Raw genomic sequence first — 20,933 nt, forward strand, 5'->3', positions numbered from 1 at the left:
ACAAAGCGATATAAGATGGAACGAGCACGTATGTTCGGTAGTAGGAAAGGTGAATGATCGACTTTGGTTTAGCGGGAGACTTTTAGAAAAGTGTGTTTCTCCTATAAAGAAGACCGCATGTGGAACGGTAGTGAGACCATTTCTTGAGAAGTGCTGGAGTGTTTGGGATCAACGCTAGATCGGATTAAACGAAGACGCCGGAGCAATTCAGGGGCGGGCTGCTAGATTTGTTACCAGTAGGTTCGGTCAACACCAACTATTACGGAGATGCAGGAAGTCAAAGGGGGACCCTGAGAGGGAAGGCAACTCTCCTTTCAAGAAATATTATTGAGAAAATTTAGAGAAACGCCATTTTAAGCTGACTGCTGAATAATTATACTGTCGCCAACTGTACGTTGGACTACAAAGGTAAGACTAGACTGATTGGGGCTCGTACTGAGGCATATAGGCAATCGTTTTTCCCTCGCTGTATTTGAGAATGGAATATTTGAGAATGGAACGAGAAAGAAAATGACTACTAGTCGTACAAGGTACCCTCCGCCACGTACCATACCGTGATTTGCGGAGTATATATGTAGATGTAGAGGAGTATTGTTTACGGCGCGTTCGAACAGCGCTGCTAGCTGTCATATACTTTCTTAACGCTGGCTTGACTAGAACTTCGCAAAAGTTGGCTGTAACCCCTCAGAAGCACACTACTGGCCATTAAAAATGCTACACCACGAGGATCACGTGCTACAGACGCGAAATTTAACCGACAGAAAGAAGATGCTGTGATATGCTAATTATTAGCTTTTCAGAGCATTCACGCAAGGTTGGCGCCGGTGGCAACACCTAGAGCGTGCTGGCATGAGGAAAGTTTCCAACCGATTTCTCATACACAAACAGCTGTTGACCCGCGTTGCCTGGTGAAACTTTGTTGTGATGCCTCGTGTAAGGAAGAGAAATGCGTAACATCACGTTTCCGACTTTGATAAAGGTCGGATTGTAGCCTCTCGCGATTGTGGTTTATCGTATCGCGACATTAGTGCTCGCATTGGTCGAGATCCAATTACTGTTAGCAGAATATGGAAACGGTGGGTTCAGGAGGGTAATACGGAACGCCGTGCTGGATCCCAACGGCTTCGTATCACTAGCAGTCGAGATGACAGGCATCTTATCCGCATGGCTGTAACGGATCGTGCACCCACGTCTCGATCCCTGAGTCAACAGATGGGGACGTTTGCAAGACAACAACAATCTGCACGAACAGTTCGACGACGTTTGCAGCAGCATGGACTATCAGCTCGGAGACCATGGCTGCGGTTACTCTTGACGCTGCATCAAGACAGGAGCGCCTGCAATGGTGTACTCAACGACAAACCTGGGTGCACGAATGACAAAACGTCATTTTATCGGATGAATCCAGGTTCTGTTTACAGCATCATGATGGTCGCATCCGTGTTTGGCGACATCGCGGTGAACGCACATTGGAAGCGTGTATTCATCATCGCAACACTGGCGTATCACCCGGGGTAATGGTATGGGGGGCCATTGGTTACACGTTTCGGTTACCTCTTGTTCGCCTTGACGACACTTTGAACAGTGGACGTTACATTTCAGATGTGTTACGACCCGTGGCTCTACTCTTCATTCGATCCCTTCGAAACCCTACATTTCGGCAGGATAATGAACGACCGCATGTTGCAGGTCCTGTACGGGCCTTTCTGGACACAGAAAATGTTCGACTGCTTCTCTGGCCGCAACGTTCTCCAGATCTCTCACCAATTGAAAACGCCTGGTAAATGGTGGCCGAGCAACTGGCTCGTCACAATACGCCATTCACTACTCTTGATGAACTGTGGTATCGTGTTGAAGCTGCATGGGCAGCTGTACCTGTACACGCCATCCAAGCTCAGTTTGACTCAATGCCCAGGCGTATTAAGGCCGTTATTACGGCCAGAGGTGGTTGTTCTAGGTACTGGTTTCTCAGGATCTATGCACCCAAATTGCGTGAAAATGTAATCACATGTCATTTCTAGTGTAATATATTTGTCCAATGAATACCCGTTTATCATCTGCATTCCTTCTTGGTGTAGCAATTTTAATTGCCAGCGGTGTAGAGTAAAATTGCTCTGGTAACCAAATTAGCCAAATTTAGAGAACCAATATACTAAGAATACGAATGCAGTCTCAGAGATCTCACATACGGATGAGTTGCCGCTGCTCTTTCGGCTGCCTAGTCAAGGGAAACCGCATCAACGGTCGTCTTGCTGACACTCCTTGGTGCTCCAGATAGCATCGCACTGTCCGCGTGGGTACTGGGCTTGCTGCAAACAGTTATGCCGTTACCGGTACTGAAGGCTAGACTATCATTCACGGCCAAACGAACAACATGTCTACCGTCTCGGGCGCTAGCAGCGGGGGCCGTGGAGATCTTGCATTGTACTGAATATGAACCTCCTGACCCACACGATTCAATATTCATGCGATATCCGGGCGTGAGGACCGACACAGAAAATAATATCGTAGGAGAATAAAACACAGTCTTGGTAGGCTACTATTTTGCCGTTGTCAAACTCCGGCTCGTGCTTATAATCGTCGCGAAACGAAGAACGCCGCTGTGTTGTCAACAGTAATCGCTTATGAAATAGAGTGGCGGAATTTTAACATAACTCTGTTAGTACACTTGTAGGTAACTATTTTCTTTGAAAATGCCACTAAACCACGAAAATATGGAGCTACCCATAGCAGATAAAGCAGCAGCTGATACGAGTAAAGAAACAAAAATTGTCTTTCAGACGAGTAGCTCTGTGTGTGTGTGTGTGTGTGTGTGTGTGTGTGTGTGTGTGTGTGTTGCTGATTCAGGGGTGCTCAGCGAGGAGGTTATAAATGCCCACCCGAAGACTAGTAGAAACGAATGTGAGTAAAAAGTACAAAATGCTATGAAAGAAATAAGAAGCAGCGAGAGATAAAATCGCACTTACTCTGTCCCAGTCTCACCCATGATCACCTGTACATTCTCACTACATCAGAACATGTAAGATAGTGTTAAAACAGTGAGCTGTCCTAAAACTGTCAGTTAAAACACAAGTAAGAAAAGCGGAAAACTAAAATAGAATCGCAAGAATATGGGGCTGGCTGATGACTTACGAAAAAAAAGATGAGCCAGGCACCCTGAAAACACACAATACTTAAAAAGACGTACCACATGCGTGTCATTGTCGTTTAAAATAGAGGGTAAATGGGTTGACAAATGGGCCACTGACCTTTTGTCGGAGTACAAGAACAGTCTACCAACATATAACGCACTGTGATCTGCACGTCACATTGGAGAGTTCTCTCGCCAGAGCAAGAAGCCATATGTGACGACGATTGAGAAGAACATGTGTTCTGTGCGTGATAGGACACAGATACTTTGTGGCCGAATTGTAGGCCTTATAAGAGCAGTTTGCTATCTGCTACTTACAGCCTCTTCTCTTCCCAATGATGCATGATTCTGCACCGCAATAGCGAGGTTATAGCTTATAGAGGGATAGCACACTAAAGGAACTGAGGATTGCGAGATGCCTGCTTGGCTACTTGTCTGCCATTTCGTTGCCTGCGGTACTCATATGCCGCGGCACTCAGCAGAAAGACACGTCCAACCACATACTTTATAAGTGGAGAAGGGCGTCCTGGAATATCCTGGACTACTTTATCTGCTCGGAACAAGTTGTTGCAGAGAGCGAAGCCCACTCAGGGAGTCGGAACAGACGAGGCATATTAACACGCACGGCACATCACATCTCACCAGCACCCTCAAGATCGCGTATAATTTGACGTCGAAGACAGTGAAGTCTGGAGGAAATCGAATATTGAGGACACGATCAGGAAAAACAGTAGAGCAGCCAACGGAATCCCCTTGTTTAGATCCAACCGTGAGTACAGCTACAGGTAGTTGTGACGCCCACTTAAAATGTCAGTAAAACATAAAGGTTGTGCAATCTATCCTGTACTCCACTATATCTAAAATTACTTTGGGCCTCTTCAGTAATCGGCTTTCATGCTAATTGTCAAAATTACCAGTTCTAGCGAAAGTATAAACACACTACTGGCCATTAAAAATTGCAGACGTCCTCATCTATTGACTCAGGATCGAGACGTGGCTGCACGATGCGTTACAGCCATGCGAATAAGATGCCTGTCATCTCGACTGCTAGTGATACGAGGCCGTTGGGATCCAGCACGGCATTCCGTATTACCCTTCTGAACCCAACGATTCCATATTCTGCTAACAGTCATTGGATCTCGACCAACGACAGCAGCGATGTCGCGATGCGATAAACCGCAATCGCGATAGGCTGCAATCCGACCTTTATCAAAGTCGGAAACGTGATGTTACGTATTTCTCCTCCTTACACGAGGCTTCACAACAACGTTTCACCAGGCAACGCCGGTCAACTGCTGTTTGTGTATGAGAAATCGGTTGGAAACTTTCCTCATGTCAGCACGTTGTAGGTGCCGCCACCGGCACCAACCTTTTGTGAATGCTCTGAAAAGCTAACGATTTGCGTATCACAGCATCTTCTTCCTGTCAGCTAAATTTCGCGTCTGTAGCACGTCATCTTCATTGTGTAGCAATTTTAATGGTCAGTAGTGTATTATTGATCCATATGGTGATATTTCATAGTTAATACAGAGTACAGATCAGATGCTGTTTATTATTTGCCAATGTATATTGTGATTCGTTTCACATCCCTTCTTGATGGAATTCATTGAATAGTACCAATCTATGAATGAATACGCACGGATAGCGCTACCTTGGTAACACTGTCACATTGCAGATTGCATGCTGCCTGTTTTAGTCGGTAGTAAATTTAGAAATAGTCTCAGCGACTAGCAATTCTCTACAGAAATAGGTGTTGTAAAGTTAAGATCTGTGACCATGAAAACTGTTTTTTGTCGTTACGACTTTCATCCACTACAATGACATCTATATGATATATTTAACCTTATGTACATTTTTGGTGTTTCAGGCGGTATTTACTACATGATATCTCGATCTCTTGGTCCTGAATTTGGCGGCGCCATCGGTCTTATGTTCACTCTAGCCAATGCTATAGCTGTATCGATGTATATTGTTGGTTTCTGCGAGTCACTGCAGGACCTGCTAAGAGGTTATTCACTCAGCATTGTTGACGGTGACATCAATGATATAAGGATTGTTGGCATCATAACACTTGTTGCTATTCTAATACTGGCGCTGGTTGGAATGGACTGGGTGACAAGGGTACGTGCAGCAGAACACTTATTCCGTTTTTCACAATAATCTCACTAATTAGAACTCATTTCAAGCATTTTAATAACTGACTGTTTATGTTGTCTGATTGTTCTTGTTGTATCACAAAAGTATAAATGGTACTGATGCAAATTAACACAGTAATGCTCACAATGGTCTCCTGTAATTTCTGCGTTAGTGAACTTTATTAAAAGTAATGATTTATGATGACGACTCATAACTAGCTGTTTTCTTGATGAATTACCAACCATTCACTGAAACTGGTACTGAATCGTCTTAGTGTCAATTCAGTTATGAACATGCTCCTCAGCTTGCAAGGTGCGATGCTTAATATTCTCCTCTAAAATATCTTTGGACACATTAACGACATTAGCTATCTGATTTTGCTAGGCGAATAGCTACAAATGTGTAAAAAACGAAGCATGTCCTTTCGTAACCTTTTTAACATCTAACATAAAGATATCAAAAGAAATTTTATGGGATTATGTTGTATTTTGGCTCTGTAACAGAAACAGGGAGGGAAAGGATGTATACACCTTGCATAGAAACCAGGCGGTAGTTATAAGAATCGAGGGGGCATGGAAGGGAAGCTGTGGTTGAGAAGGAAGTGAGGCAGAATTGTAGCCTACCCCAGATATTATTCAGTGTGTCCTTTGAGCAAGCAGTCAAGGGAACGAAGGAAATAATTGGAGAAGGAATTAATGTTAATGCAGAAGAAAAAATTTCTTTGGTTTATATTGATGACATTGTAATTCTGTCACAAACAGCAAAGAAATTGTAAGAGCAGTTGAACTTAACTGATAGTGTTGGGAAAAGAGATTTGGTTCGACAAAAGTAAAACTACATTAATAGAATTAGGTCGAATTAAACCAGTCAATGTTCAAGAAATTATATCAGGAAATGAGACCTGAAAGTAATACTGTAGTGAGTTTGCCTATTTGGGCAGTAAAATAACTGTTGATGGACGAAGTAGACGGGTTGCAAAATGCAGACTGCCTACAGCAAGAAAAGCATTACCGAAGAAGGGGAATTGTAAACATCGGATATAGATTTAAGTGTTATGAAGCCTTTTCTGAACTTGTTTGTCTGCCGTGTCACCTTTTACTGAAATGAAGCGTTGACAATAGGGAGTTAAGACAAGGAGAGAATGTAATCTTTTGAAATGTGGGGCCATAGGGAAGTGCTGAAGGGTAGATGGCAAGATCGAATAAGATGTTGGGGAGGAAAGAAATTTATGGCACAACTTTCCCTGAAGGATGGGATCTGTCGATAGTACACATTATCAGGTATCTAGGAATTGTCGACTTCGAATTAAAAATAGCGTTTGGGGTAAAAATTGTAGAGGTAGACGAAGGACTGAACACAGTAAACACGCTCAAACCGACGTGGGTTGCAGTAGTTATTCGGATATGAAGAGGATTGCAGACGATAGTCTAGCATGGAGAGTTGCATTAAACCTGTCTTCGTACTGGCGGCCACAACAACATCAATAACAGAAAGCCTCTGTGACAACTAATTCCATTTTAAGTGGGGCAACACGCGATAGATCATACCTCTATCAAAGGAAATACGTATTGTCGAGCGAACAGGTATTTCACTTATTTACTGCTCTTCGTAGGGTTTGAACAAAGTGCACTGCAACCAGTGGCGACATAGATCAAAATTCCTGTCATTATTTGTATCGTTATTTTACGTAGCAAAGCGAAAGAATTCTATAATATCTGAATAACTCTAGTGAGCGCATAAGCATTTCTCACTGAACTATTAATTGAATTGAAGGTATGAAATCATTTCTTTCATTACTTCTGCACAATATATTGGTACAGTGCCTCGTGTTTGTTCAATGCCTCTGTTACATAAATGAGTGTTATTTAATTAAACTGATGATGGTATGAAACGTGAAGAAAGAGATGAAATTCTCTTTAACCTTGTAATTATTACTGAATCCCAAGAATACAAAGACGTTACACAGAACAATAAGATTAATGTTACGTGACTCATGTGGTGCCTCGACACAGTCATACAAAGGGTTGCTGCATAATATAAAAATGGAAAAACACTTTGGTGAATGAAATACCAACTTACTAAACTTGGTCACGAATCAAGTACGGTACGTAAACAAAACGGAATCTCCCCCACATTAATCGAAACCCCAAACATCACTCTGCTAGTCATTCAAGAACAGTGAACAAGAAATCTCATTATCCCAGTGTGGCTCGTCAAGGGTATATTTGTAGAAAGATATTACCTTGTGTTCCAGAATAGACGCATGGAAAAGAACTGTGTATAATTGTGCTTATAACTTCACCAATACAAACCTATAGCTACTTTCGTAGATAGCTCTTTCTCCTTAATGGAACTACGTTCATTAACACGTCATATGACACACAAGGAAAACCATATATTCTCTCAACAACAGTCTCGAATGGAACAGACATAAAGAAGAACGCTCTGTTCCCATTCAGAACCCACAAGCCATATGGAGTGTCTCAGTGTCCTCCCTTCTCATTGGCCGAGGATGTTCTCGTTACAAAGATCATGGGCAGAGGAAGTAGCGTAGCAGATGCAGCAGGGAATTTATGGAAGTCAACCTGTCGATGTAGGTATGACCGCAAAGATTGCTTGCGAGCAGTAGGCACGAAACAAACGTAATATGTAGAGTGGGAATCAATAACAGGCTAATTTTCCAGACACTGATTCCGAGTTATTCAGTTATTCTTGTTGTGACAATAATGCTCTAATGAAAAAACTTGGGCAACACTTTGTATCTATTGTCTACAGTAGAAATCACACAACTATGACAATTTGTTTAAGTTCCTGTCGTTTTACCAATGAAAATAAACATTTTATTCTGAAAAACGCATAACAGTGAAAGAAATCTCGAGAATTTACCAGTTTTTTAATAACAACATTTTACAGATAGAATTTCCTGTGGTTAAATTATTATTGATCCTCCTTTCAATTTTATAGAGCACAAAGCAATTTTAACTGATTAACTGTTCTAAAAATATTCTATTAGCTACTTTCACATGTGGCGTCATCTGTTGCATATCCCTTTACCTTCCAACTAACAAGTTGTCTTTACATTTTTATGATGGTAAAACAAAGTTCTTAATTATTTCAGTGGTAACTCCTTCTTCGAAAATCTTTTAGCCGATCCAGTCTTAAAGTTCGTTGAACATTGTTCACCTCTTGACGGCTTCACGAGCAATTTTTTTCACTTGAATTCAAATACATTTGGAAATACTTATTTTCGTTGTATTTACATGTGTATCGACTGCTTTTTTAAACTCAAAAAGTCCTCAGGCTGTTGCACAGTGGCCACAAATGGATTTCATTTTGTTCAGCGTATTAGATCATTCAGGAAAGCCTACAACTGTGTCATCCATGATTTAAATAATCATAACTGCACCATTTACTTAAATTTTGATGCTTAGCACAAGGCACATCTTGGCTTTATTCTCATTTTCAAGTGAATATGTGCATCTGTTTACATGAATATGTCTCGTGATGTTTGCATATGTGATTTTCTGCCTCTCTAGATCTTTTTTTTTAAGTTACACTGCAATCGGAAAATTGGACAAAATTAATCTTTCAGTGCTTTTTAACGCTAATGTTAGAAATGGTATTTTTGTTTGCCTACTTACATGAATTGTGCCTCCTCCGTTATACAGAATATCACGCACGTGCAAACCATTGCTTACCCTGTTTGTTTACAAAACATACCACAAAGCTATTACAAACATATTTTTACCACTGTTGACTATTAAATTAGCTATTACTTTTTTCTAATGACTAAATGTACATATGTATGAAAATTGTTACAGTTATCATATGCAGGAGAAACATTTGAAGAAAGTAACTGATTCACTATCTAGTATTTTACTAAGCATTTTTCTCCTTTCTTTGTGATGCAAGAAAAATTTCAAGCTCATCCATTAAATCAACTGTATGAGATTTCTGAAAGTGGTGGAGTACCTTAAGATATACTTCCGTGTTTTCGAATGAGTGTCCAGTGTTTCTTATGTGTGTTGCTAATGTTGATTTTGTAAATTGGTTATGTATGTAACAGTTGATATCTTCAGTGTATCTAATTTGAAAATTCCTTTCAGTTTGTCCAATGTAGTAGTTTGAGCAAGTTTTACAAGCTATTTTGTATATTACTGAGTCTCAGAATTCATCATATTTATTGTTTAAGATGGGGACTAGTTTCTGTTGTAGTTTTTTGTTTTTGGTGAAAGCTACTTTCACATTATGTGGCCTAAGTACACTCCTGGAAATGGAAAAAAGAACACATTGACACAGGTGTGTCAGACCCACCATACTTGCTCCGGACACTGCGAGAGGGCTGTACAAGCAATGATCACACGCACGGCAAAGCGGACACACCAGGAACCGCGGTGTTGGCCGTCGAATGGCGCTAGCTGCGCAGCATTTGTGCACCGCCGCCGTCAGTGTCAGCCAGTTTGCCGTGGCATACGGAGCTCAGTCGCAGTCTTTAACACTGGTAGCATGCCGCGACAGCGTGGACGTGAACCGTATGTGCAGTTGACGGACTTTGAGCGAGGGCGTATAGTGGGCACGCGGGAGGCCGGGTGGACGTACCGCCCAATTGCTCAACACGTGGGGCGTGAGGTCTCCACAGTACATCTATGTTGTCGCCAGTGGTCGGCGGAAGGTGCACGTGCCCGTCGACCTGGGACCGGACCGCAGCGACGCACGGATGCACGCCAAGACCGTAGGATTCTACGCAGTGCCGTAGGGGACCGCACCGCCACTTCCCAGCAAATTAGGGACACTGTTGCTCCTGGGGTATCGGCGAGGACCATTCGTAACCGTCTCCATGAAGCTGGGCTACGGTCCCGCACACCGTTAGGCCGTCTTCCGCTCACGCCCCAACATCGTGCAGCCCGCCTCCAGTGGTGTCGCGACAGGCGTGAATGGAGGGACGAATGGAGACGTGTCCTCTTCAGCGATGAGAGTCGCTTCTGCCTTGGTGCCAATGATGGTCGTATGCGTGTTTGGCGCCGTGCAGGTGAGCGCCACAATCAGGACTGCATACGACCGAGGCACACAGGGCCAACACCCGGCATCATGGTGTGGGGAGTGATCTCCTACACTGGCTGTACACCTCTGGTGATCGTCGAGGGGACACTGAATAGTGCACGGTACATCCAAACCGTCATCGAACCCATCGTTCTACCATTCCTAGACCGGCAAGGGAACTTGCTGTTCCAACAGGACAATGCACGTCCGCATGTATCCCGTGCCACCCAACGTGCTCTAGAAGGTGTAAGTCAACTAGCCTGGCCAGCAAGATCTCCGGATCTGTCCCCCATTGAGCATGTTTGGGACTGGATGAAGCGTCGTCTCACGCGGTCTGCACGTCCAGCACGAACCCTGGTCCAACTGAGGCGCCAGGTGGAAATGGCATGGCAAGCCGTTCCACAGGACTACATCCAGCATCTCTACGATCGTCTCCATGGGAGAATAGCAGCCTGTATTGCTGCGAAAGGTGGATATACACTGTACTAGTGCCGACATTGTGCATGCTCTGTTGCCTGTGTCTATGTGCCTGTGGTTCTGTCAGTGTGATCATGTGATGTATCTGACCCCAGGAATGTGTCAATAAAGTTTCCCCTTCCTGGGACAATGAATTCACGGTGTTCTTATTTCAATTTCCAGGAGAAATTTTACCTGTGTAAGGTATGCTAGCCATACATTTTATTGTTAATTGTTTCCTTTTAAAGAGCCAGGAATTTCTTTCTTTTTTGTTGTTTGTCTCTGCATACTGTCTATCACTGAGTTGGGGAAGTAATTGTGCACTGAAGTTTGCTTAATGATGTCTAATTCTTTCTCCCTGTCCTCTTTGTTCATTGGGATTTTGTTTCCTCTGTTTATCATCGTTTTGTATGCAGCATTCCTGTGTAGATCTGGGTTACATTTTGTGGCATGTAGCCCAATAACACTGTAACAAAGCTGACTGTATACAAACTTATTATGCAGCTACAGTGTAGTAATATCTTTGTAGTATGTAAACAAACAGTGTAATGATAATTTGTGTGTTTGTGATATTCTATATAATGTAGGAGGCGCAATACTCGTAAGTATGCAAACAAAAATACCCTTTCTAATATTAGCGTTTAAAATACTCAAAGGTTCATTTTGTCCGATTTTCCGATTGCAGTCTAACTTCAAAAAGATGCAACAGAGGCAGAAAATCACAAATGCAAACATCACCAAACGTATACTCGTAAACAAAAGCACAAATGCAATTGAAAATGAGAATAAATGCTCGAAACTCTTTGTGCTAAACATAAAGAAATAATTAACTGCTGCTGTTTTCATTATTTACATAACAAATTGATTGTTGATGTAGAATTCTCCAGAAGTTTTACAAGGTTCTTAGGTACTTGACATTCTTACAGCCTCCTGCATTTTTTACTCTGGGAAAAATCTGTCACACGACGTAAATGAATGGCCAGTGACCTAAAACTTATGGTTTATCTCATTATACTTGCCTTTCTTTCATCGCGAACTGATTCTGCTTGTGTCACTGTGTAAATCCATCGTATTTACAATGAACCTTCGTGAGTTTAAAAAAGAAAACAAGGAACGGATTGTGACCGTACAGTATTGTTGCAGATAATGCTCTCAAATAATTACAAAGCTTTGTGGCACTTAATCCGCTTTAGTCCCGCTCATAACATCTGCTCTGCTATAAATGATCTTAGTTCCCAACCCCCTTTTCATGTTGTTGGCAATGGTACTTAGCTTCGTTTCTCGGGTGTAACTAAAAAAAATAGTTTTGGCGCTTAGCCCGTAATTTATTCCCACTCCACATAGATGAAAGCTGGCAAATATAACAGATCAGGTTCTTTTGACAACTTTCAACTTACTAGTAATGCCTATTGTCGAGAGTGATTTGCCTCTGGCTTATAAATCACATTTCTGCCATAAGCGAAATCTTTCATAAAAACCTCATCACTTATCCTTTCGGAAAACGATAGTCCAATTTGAAATTCGTTGCCATGAAGCTGTTGGTGGAGAGAAATGTGGATTGCATTAAATGCGTTGGGATGCAGTATTGGCAGGGAACGTCTTGGCAGATCTCACTCGCATATTCAATTGTCTCGTAGTGACTTGTGGCTTGCATGTTACCGCTACTATAATGTTAGGTTCGTTCCTCTCATCAATTGTTACACTTTATCGTTGACGTATTTTATTTCTCCAATTTCCGGTTTATTTCAATTGTTTTACAATTTTTGCAACGATAGATCCTGAGTGTTTTCACGGTCACGTTTCCATTCAGCATATAACTCAAACGGCTTGTTGACATTGACCATAAACGAAAACCATATTCACTTTCTCGGCTACAGTATACATTGTAGGAGTCTGAAAAGGTTCATGAGCAAATTGTCTGATTGCTACAATAGGAGAAATGCAGACTAGTGAGCTTCAGTACACAAGTGAACACACGATCTGTAAGTGAGTTACGTGTTTGCTTACGACTGGTACAACAGTTCACAGGACTTCATCTTCTGAAGGCAGGAAGGTGGTTTGTGGAACTAGTACCTGTAGCTGTGCTATGTCGCGAAGTCCTCTTCAGAGGTTCTTCCCAATGCCACAAAAAAGTATTTCGTTACATTTAAATGAAACAGTCAGTGCCATAATTCGGCAACTATAAACATTACAGATTCCTTGCGTATCTCATGAAATTCACCACATTGGCCACTGGGGAACACGGCACTCGACAAAAGTCATGGGATAACGATATAGACGTATTCAGACAGCGGTAGTATCGCATACACAAGATATAGAACCGCAGTTGCCTGGGGGAGCTGTCATTTGTACTCAGGCGATTCATGTGAAAAGGTTTCCGTCGTGATTATGGCCGCACGGCGGGAATTAAGACTTTGAAAGCCAAATGATAGTTGGAGCTAGACGGTGGGATGTTTCGTTTCGGAAACCGGTAGGGTATTCAATATTCCGATATCCACAGCGTACCGAGAATACCAAGTTTCAGGCATTACCTCTCCCCACGGACAACACAGTGGCCGAAGGCGTCCACTTAGGAACCGAGAACAGGGGCGTTTGCATGGCGTTATCAGTGCTAAGTGCAAGCAACACTGCGTGAAATAACCGCATAAATCAATGTGGGACATATCCGTTAGAACAGTGCTGCGAAATTTGGCGTTAATGGCCTCTGGCAGCAGACGACAGACACGAGAGCCTTTGCAAACAGCACGATATCGCCTGCAGCGCCTGTCCTGGACTCCTGACCGTGTCGGTTGAACCCTAGACGACTGGAAAACTGTGGTCTGGCCAAATGAGCTCCGATCTCAGTCGGTAAGAGCTGTTGGCAGGTGTCGAGTGTGGCACAGGCCCCACGAAGCCATGGTCTCAAGTTGTCAGCAAGGCACTGAACAAGCTGATGGTAGCTCCACATTGGTGTGGGCTGTATTTACATTGAATGGGCTGGGTTCTCTGGTCCAAATGAACCGATCATTGACTGGACTGGGTTGTCTGATCCAAGTAAACCGATCATTGCCTCGAAATGGTTATATTCGGCTATTTTGAAACCATTTGCAGCTATTCAAGGACTTCATGTTCCCAAACAATGATGGAATTTTTATGGACAACAATGTGCCACGTCACCGGGCGACGGTTGTTCGCGATTGGTGTGGAGAACATTTTGGACAATTCAAGCGAAAGATTTGCCCATTCAGATCATCCGGTATCAGTCCCATCGATCATTTATGGGACATAATCGAGAGGTCAGTTCATGGACAAAATCCTGCATTGGCAACGTTTTCACAATTATGGACGGTTGTAGAAGCAGTCCGGCTCACTATTTCTGCAGGGGACTTCCAACGACTTGGTGAGCCCATGCCACGTCGAGCTACTGCACTACGCTGGGAAAAAGGACGCCCGACACGTTATTAAGTGGTACGCTTTGACTTTTGTCACGTCGGTACATTTACTTTTTTGGATGTGTTTGGGACGACCTGTCTTCGCTACCTCGTCTTCCATAAATGTTTGGAATCAGAAGCTTTGCATGGAACCGTAAGCCTGTTTCTGAAATGCGATGGGAGGTTCTTGGAGAGCTGTAGAAGGAAGGGCGCAAAATCATTACAGGAATATTGGAACCTAATTACAAAAATGGCCTACATAAAATATTGCACCGAATTTTACTGTGAAGTAGGAGAACTCGCAGAAACTTTTTCAGTAAGATAGGTACTACGTTACGATTACCTCAAATGAAGCGACGGAAAGGGTGTTACTATAAAGATAAAAAAATAAAAAACGAAATACTCTTGTTTATAAACACCAAAGGAAACTGCACTTATTAGACCGAAGGCGCAAGATCTCATCCAAGAAAGGGATAAACTGAGTCTAACAACCAGATACACGGCAAGTGTCCCCTTGACACAAAGGTTCAAGTCTAACAAATCAAAAATAGTAAAAGAATTTTGAGCGCACAGATCGAAGCTCACTGCCAAAGGCAAGATGACTTACTGTGATCGAGTTGCCCGTTACGAATAAATAAAACAGATTTGCAGAAAAAACGGTGTCATTTAGCGCCGCGCTCTCTCCGCTGCTGAGTGAGACATTTCCTAGGCTTAAGCAACTTCTTCGAGATACCCTTTCTTCTGTGAGTGCTAGACTAGAGCAAAAAAAATAGGAGAGATTCTGCGAAGTTTGAAAAGTTTGAGATAGGTACTGGCTTAACTTTCAGTGCTACTAACAAGATGATACTGATTAAGTAATCACTTGAACGAGACTGGCCGCGAGGTCAAGAAACCTACAAAGCAACACACTGTTGGGGGTCTGAGTGTACCGGAGTTACGGTTTGTTTGCGGGTGAGACTTGTCCCCTACCCCCCTCCCCCACTCACAAAAGGTTAAACAGGGCTGGCTCTTAGCACTATGGGACTTAACTTCTGTGGTCATTAGTCCCCTAGAACTTAGAACTACTTAAACCTAACTAACCTAAGGACATCACACACATCCATGCCCTAGGCAAGATTCGAACCTGCGACCGTAGTGGTCTTGCGGTTCCAGACTGTAGCGCCTAGAACCGCACGGCCACCCCAGCCGGCTAAACAGGGCTCTAACAGCTGTCAAAGAGGAGCTTCTTCACGGACACTTAACGCACCTACACACTCCGTAACACGAGCACACTGAAATGATAGCCAAACTCTCCATGTTATTAATAAGTTGTCCGTAAACCAGCTCCTACTGGTGAAAGCTGGCTAACTGAATTATCTCAACTGCCGCTGTCGCGTGATCAATCGAATCAATGTGTGAGTGTCTGCCGCAATCACAACAGCGTACGGCAGACGTACCGACGTTCAGCGCATGCTATTAAGAGTGACGTTCAGCACTTAACAGCCGACTCAGACCTCCTATTAGGTTCTCATACCTCAATCGGTATAAACAGAACTTTTTAGGGCCACTTTTTCACCATCTGCTTGTCTGTCTGTTCGTCTGTCTGTATGTACGACCGTTAAAGAGTCCTTTTTCAGGGACGGACAGACGTATCAAGTCCAAATCTGTGCTAAGTACTAAGGCATACGGTCCCTTGACGACGTAAAATATTTAAGCTTCTACGTCAGTGCAATTGAGAGATATGGCTCTCAGCATAGGAACAGATAAGAGGAAACGCATATGCCAACTAAAAACGCGTAGAACTGTAATCACTTATTTATATAAAAAGCGAGAAGTCAACTGTTTTATAATCGACGAATAAAGCGCATAAAAACAAACGATGTATCGTAACTGTATCGTTACAGATCCCAATAATGATGCCTTAAAGTGAAAAAAGGCGAAACGCGTCTGGGAGAATAAAATACAATGCAGCAAGAGAAGGTGTTTTTTTATTTACAAAACAAATTGTTGTTGTTGTTGTGGCCTTCAGTCCTGAGACTGGTTTGATGCAGCTCTCCATGATACTCTATCCTGTGCAAGCTTCTTCATCTCCCAGTACCTACTGCAACCTACATCCTTTTCAATCTGCTTAGTGTATTCATCTCTTGGTCTCCCTCTACGATTTTTACCCTCCACGCTGCCCTCCAATACTAAATTGGTGATTCCTTGATGCCTCAGAACCTGTCCTACCAACTTATCCCTTCTTCTGGTCAAGTTGTGCCACAAACTTCTCTTCTCCCCAATCCTATTCAATACTTCCTCATTAGTTATGTGATCTACCCAACTAATCTTCAGCATTCTTCTGTAGCACCACATTTCGAAAGCTTCTATTCTCTTCTTGTCCAAACTATTTATCGTCCATGTTTCACTTCCATACATGGCTACACTCCATACAAATACTTTCAGAAATGACTTCCTGACACTTAAATCTATACTCGATGTTAACAAATTTCTCTTCTTCAGGAACGCTTTCTTTGCCATTCCAGTCTACATTTGATATCCTCTCTACTTCGACCATCATCAGTTATTTTGCTTCCCAAATAGCAAAACTCCTTTACTACTTTAAGTGTCTCATTTCCTAATCTAATTCCCTCAGCATCACCCGACTTAATTCGACTACATTCCATTATCCTCGTTTTGCTTTTGTGGATGTTCATCTTATATCCTCTTTTCAAGACACTATCCATGCCATTCAACTGCTCTTCCAAGTCCTTTGCTGTCTCTGAGAGAATTACGATGACATCGGCGAACCACAAAGTTTTTATTTCTTCTCCATGGATTTTAATATCTGCTCCGAATTTTTCTTCTGTTTCCTTTACTGCTTGCTCAATATACAGATTGAAAAACATCGGGGAGAGACTACAACCCTGTCTCACTCCCTTCCCAACCACTGCTTCCCTTTCATGTCCCTCGACTCTTATAACTGCCATCTGGTTTCTGTACAAATTGTAAATAGCCTTTCGCTCCCTGTATTTTACCCCTGCCACCTTCAGAATTTGAAAGAGAGTATTCCAGTCAACATTGTCAAAAGGTTTCTCTAAGTCTACAAATGCTCGAAATGTAGGTTTGCCCTTCCTTAATCTAGCTTCTAAGATAAGTCGTAGGGTCAGTATTGCCTCACGTGTTCCAACATTTCTACGGAATCCAAACTGATCTTCCCCGAGGTCGGATTCTACCAGTTTTTCCATTCGTCTGTAAAGAATTCGCGTTAGTATTTTGCAGCTGTGACTTATTAAACTGATAGTTCGGTAATTTTCACATCTGTCAACACCTGCTTTATTTGGGATTGGAATTATTATATTCTTCTTGAAGTCTGAGGGTATTTCGCCTGTCTCATACATCTTGCTCACCAGATGGTAGAGTTTTGTCAGGACTGGCTCTCCCAAGGCCGTCAGTAGTTCCAATGGAATGTTGTCTACTCCGGGGGCCTTGATTCGACTCAGGTCTTTCAGTGCTCTGTCAAACTCTTCACGCAGTATCGTATCTCCCATTTCATCTTCATCTTCATCTACATCCTCTTCCATTTCCATAATATTGTCCTCAAGTACATCGCCCTTGTATAGACCCTCTATATACTCCTTCCACCTTTCTGCTTTCCCTTCTTTGCTTAGAACTGGGTTTACATCTGAGCTCTTGATGTTCATACAGTTGGTTCTCTTATCTCCAAAGGTCTCTTTAAATTTCCTGTAGGCAGTATCTATCTTACCCCTAGTGAGATAAGCCTCCACATCCTTACATTTGTCCTCTAGCCATCCCTGCTTAGCCATTTTGCACTTCCTGTCGAACTCATTTTTGAGACGTCTGTATTCCTTTTTGCCTGCTTCATTTACTGCATTTTTATATTTTCTCCTTTCATCAATTAAATTCAATATTTCTTCTGTTACCCAAGGATTTCTACTAGCCCTCGTCTTTTTACCTACTTCATCCTCTGCTGCCTTCACTACTTCATCCCTCAAAGCTACCCATTCTTCTTCTACAGTATTTCTTTCCCCCATTCCTGTCAATTGCTCCCTTATGCTCTCCCTGAAACTCTGTACAACCTTTGGTTCTTTTAGTTTATCCATGTCCCATCTCCTTAAATTCCCACCTTTTTGCAGTTTCTTCAGTTTTAATCTACAGGTCATAACCAATAGATTGTGGTCAGAGTCCACATCCGCCCCTGGAAATGTCTTACAATTTAAAACCTGGTTCCTAAATCTCTGTCTTACCATTATATAATCCATCTCATACGTTTTAGTATCTCCAGGCTTCTTGCATGTATACAGCCTTCTTCTATGATTACCTATGATTAAGTTGCGCACTGTGCAAAATTCTACCAGGCGGCTTCCTCTTTCATTTCTTTGCCCCAGTCCATATTCACCCACTATGTTTCCTTCTCTCCCTTTTCCTACTACCGAATTCCAGTCACCCATGACTATTAAATTTTCATCTCCCTTCACTATCTGAATAATTTCTTTTATTTGATCATACGTTTCTTCAATTTCTTCGTCATCTGCAGAGCTAGTTGGCATATAAACTTGTACTACTGTAGTAGGTGTGGGCTTCGTATCTATTTTGCCACAATAATGCGTTCACTATGCTGTTTGTAGTAGCTTACCCGCATTCCTATTTTCCTATTCATTATTAAACCTACTCCTGCATTACCCCTATTTGATTTTGTGTTAATAACCCTGTAGTCACCTGACCAGAAGTCTTGTTCCTCCTGCCACCGAACTTCACTAATTCCCACTATATCTAACTTTAACCTATCCATTTCCTTTTTTAAATTTTGTAACCTATCTGCCCGATTAAGGGATCTGACATTCCACGCTCCGACCCGTAGAACGCCAGTTTTCTTTCTCCTGATAACGACATCCTCTTGAGTAGTCCCCGCCCGGAGATCCGAATGGGGGACTATTTTACCTCCGGAATATTGTACCCAAGAGGACGCCATCATCATTTAATCATACAGTAAAGCTGCATACCCTCGGGAAAAATTACGGCCGCAGTTTCCCCTTGCTTCAAGCCGTTCGCAGTACCAGCACAGCACGGCTGTTTTGGTTAGTGTTACAAGGCCAGATCAGTCAATCATCCAGACTGTTGCCCCTGCAACTACTGAAAAGGCTGCTGCCCCTCTTCAGGAACCACACGTTTGTCTGGTCTCTCAACAGATACCTTTCCGTTGTGGTGGCACCTACGGTACGGCTATCTGTATCGCTGAGGCACGCAAGCCTCCCCACCAACGGCAAGGTCCATGGTTCATGGGGGGAGGACAAAACAAATATCCTGTGCTTACTGCGGAGGATGGCACGCAAACAAACCCGTCACGCAGCAAAACCTATACGGTACTTCTCGTTGACTTAGAATCGTTAAAATTGGCAAGAAGCAAGATTTCGCAGTACAAGTAAAGGCAAAAGTCCGAAGACTATTAATTTGTAATTATATCACACGAAAAAAGTATTTCTTCTGTCATTTGTTATCCGTCTGTCTGTCTGTCCGTCCATCTGTTAAGAAAAAAATGGGACTTAACTGCTAAGGTCATCAGTCCCTAAGCTTACACACTACTTAACCTAAATTATCCTAAGGACACACACACACACACACACACACACACACACACACACACACACGCATGCCCGAGGGAGGACTCGAACCACTGCCGGAACTAGCCGCACTGTCCATGACCGCAGCGCCCTAGATCGCTCGCATCTGTTAAGACGCCTTTTTCTCAGGAATGTGTAGACGTATCAAGGTGGAATTTATTAAAGTCAACGGTCCCTTTAAGGTGTAAAACATCTAATCCTCTAAGTCAATGCAATCAAAAAATATAGTCATTTATGTCACATATTTTGATATCTTGCCACCGATATCAATAAGAGGCAAAAATCGTCGAAACTCTCGATTCCCGGGACCGATGAAGAATCTATATACATTATTGTTTTTCTACGGAACCCTCGGTTCGTGAGTCAAATTCGCACATATCCGAATATTTCTTTAATACTCCTTGGTCAACAGGCCCTTACCTACAAACGAGAGCGTAGCATAAAGATATGCAAAAATATAACTTAAAATATAAAACATATACAAATGTACCCTTTGAAATGACACAATTAGATATTCACTGTGTATCACAATAAATGAAAATAATACACGATAGGCTAACATTGTTTCCTCTCTAGGAATCGACATGAATTCCTCAAAGATCGCACGAAATGCAGCTTGCTCTGTCCGTCCACGTAACCGAGAGGGCAGCATATGCCGGCGACCAGGTTGATGCCGAGGTCCTTGGCTCCCAGAAGGCGTTCGATACAGTTGTTCAGTGCCATCTATTGAAATAAATACGAACGTATGGAATGTCAGACCAGCTGTGTTACTAGTATGAAGGCTTCCTAATAAACAGAACATAGCATGTCACTCTGGTGTCGTTGTGATTTTCAATCCGAAGCCTGTTGTGATGCAGCTCTCCAGGCTACTCTATTCTGCTCAAGGCACTTCATCCCTACATAATTACTGAAAACTGCACCCATCTGAACTTTCGTACTGTATTCATCATTTGGTCTCCCTCAACAATTTACCCCTCACACTTCTGTTCATTACCGTATTGACGATTCCTTCGGAACCTCACGTTTTGCCCCATCAACCAATCCTTTCTTTAACCCAAGATTACTAAATCTTCATAAAATTTACGGTTACAGTTGATACCAATTCGCGGTTCCCGCCAAAGTGATATCGTCAGTGAAGGCTGTAAAACAGGACATTTTGTA

At 42.6% G+C, this 20,933-nt stretch overlaps 1 protein-coding gene across 1 annotated transcript in view; it reads left to right on the top strand.

The window, feature by feature from the left end:
- The window catches only part of LOC126282164 (bumetanide-sensitive sodium-(potassium)-chloride cotransporter-like), a 562,271-nt gene that overhangs the window by 411,763 nt on the left and 129,575 nt on the right, over positions 1–20,933 (top strand). Inside the window, exon 5 of the mRNA XM_049981684.1 lies at positions 4,998–5,251. Within this exon, the coding sequence (XP_049837641.1) occupies positions 4,998–5,251 (254 nt within the window). The remainder of the gene's footprint in view (positions 1–4,997; positions 5,252–20,933) is intronic.

The sequence above is a fragment of the Schistocerca gregaria genome, chromosome 7 (assembly GCF_023897955.1).
Source record: "Schistocerca gregaria isolate iqSchGreg1 chromosome 7, iqSchGreg1.2, whole genome shotgun sequence".
NCBI classification, from domain to species: domain Eukaryota; kingdom Metazoa; phylum Arthropoda; class Insecta; order Orthoptera; family Acrididae; genus Schistocerca; species Schistocerca gregaria.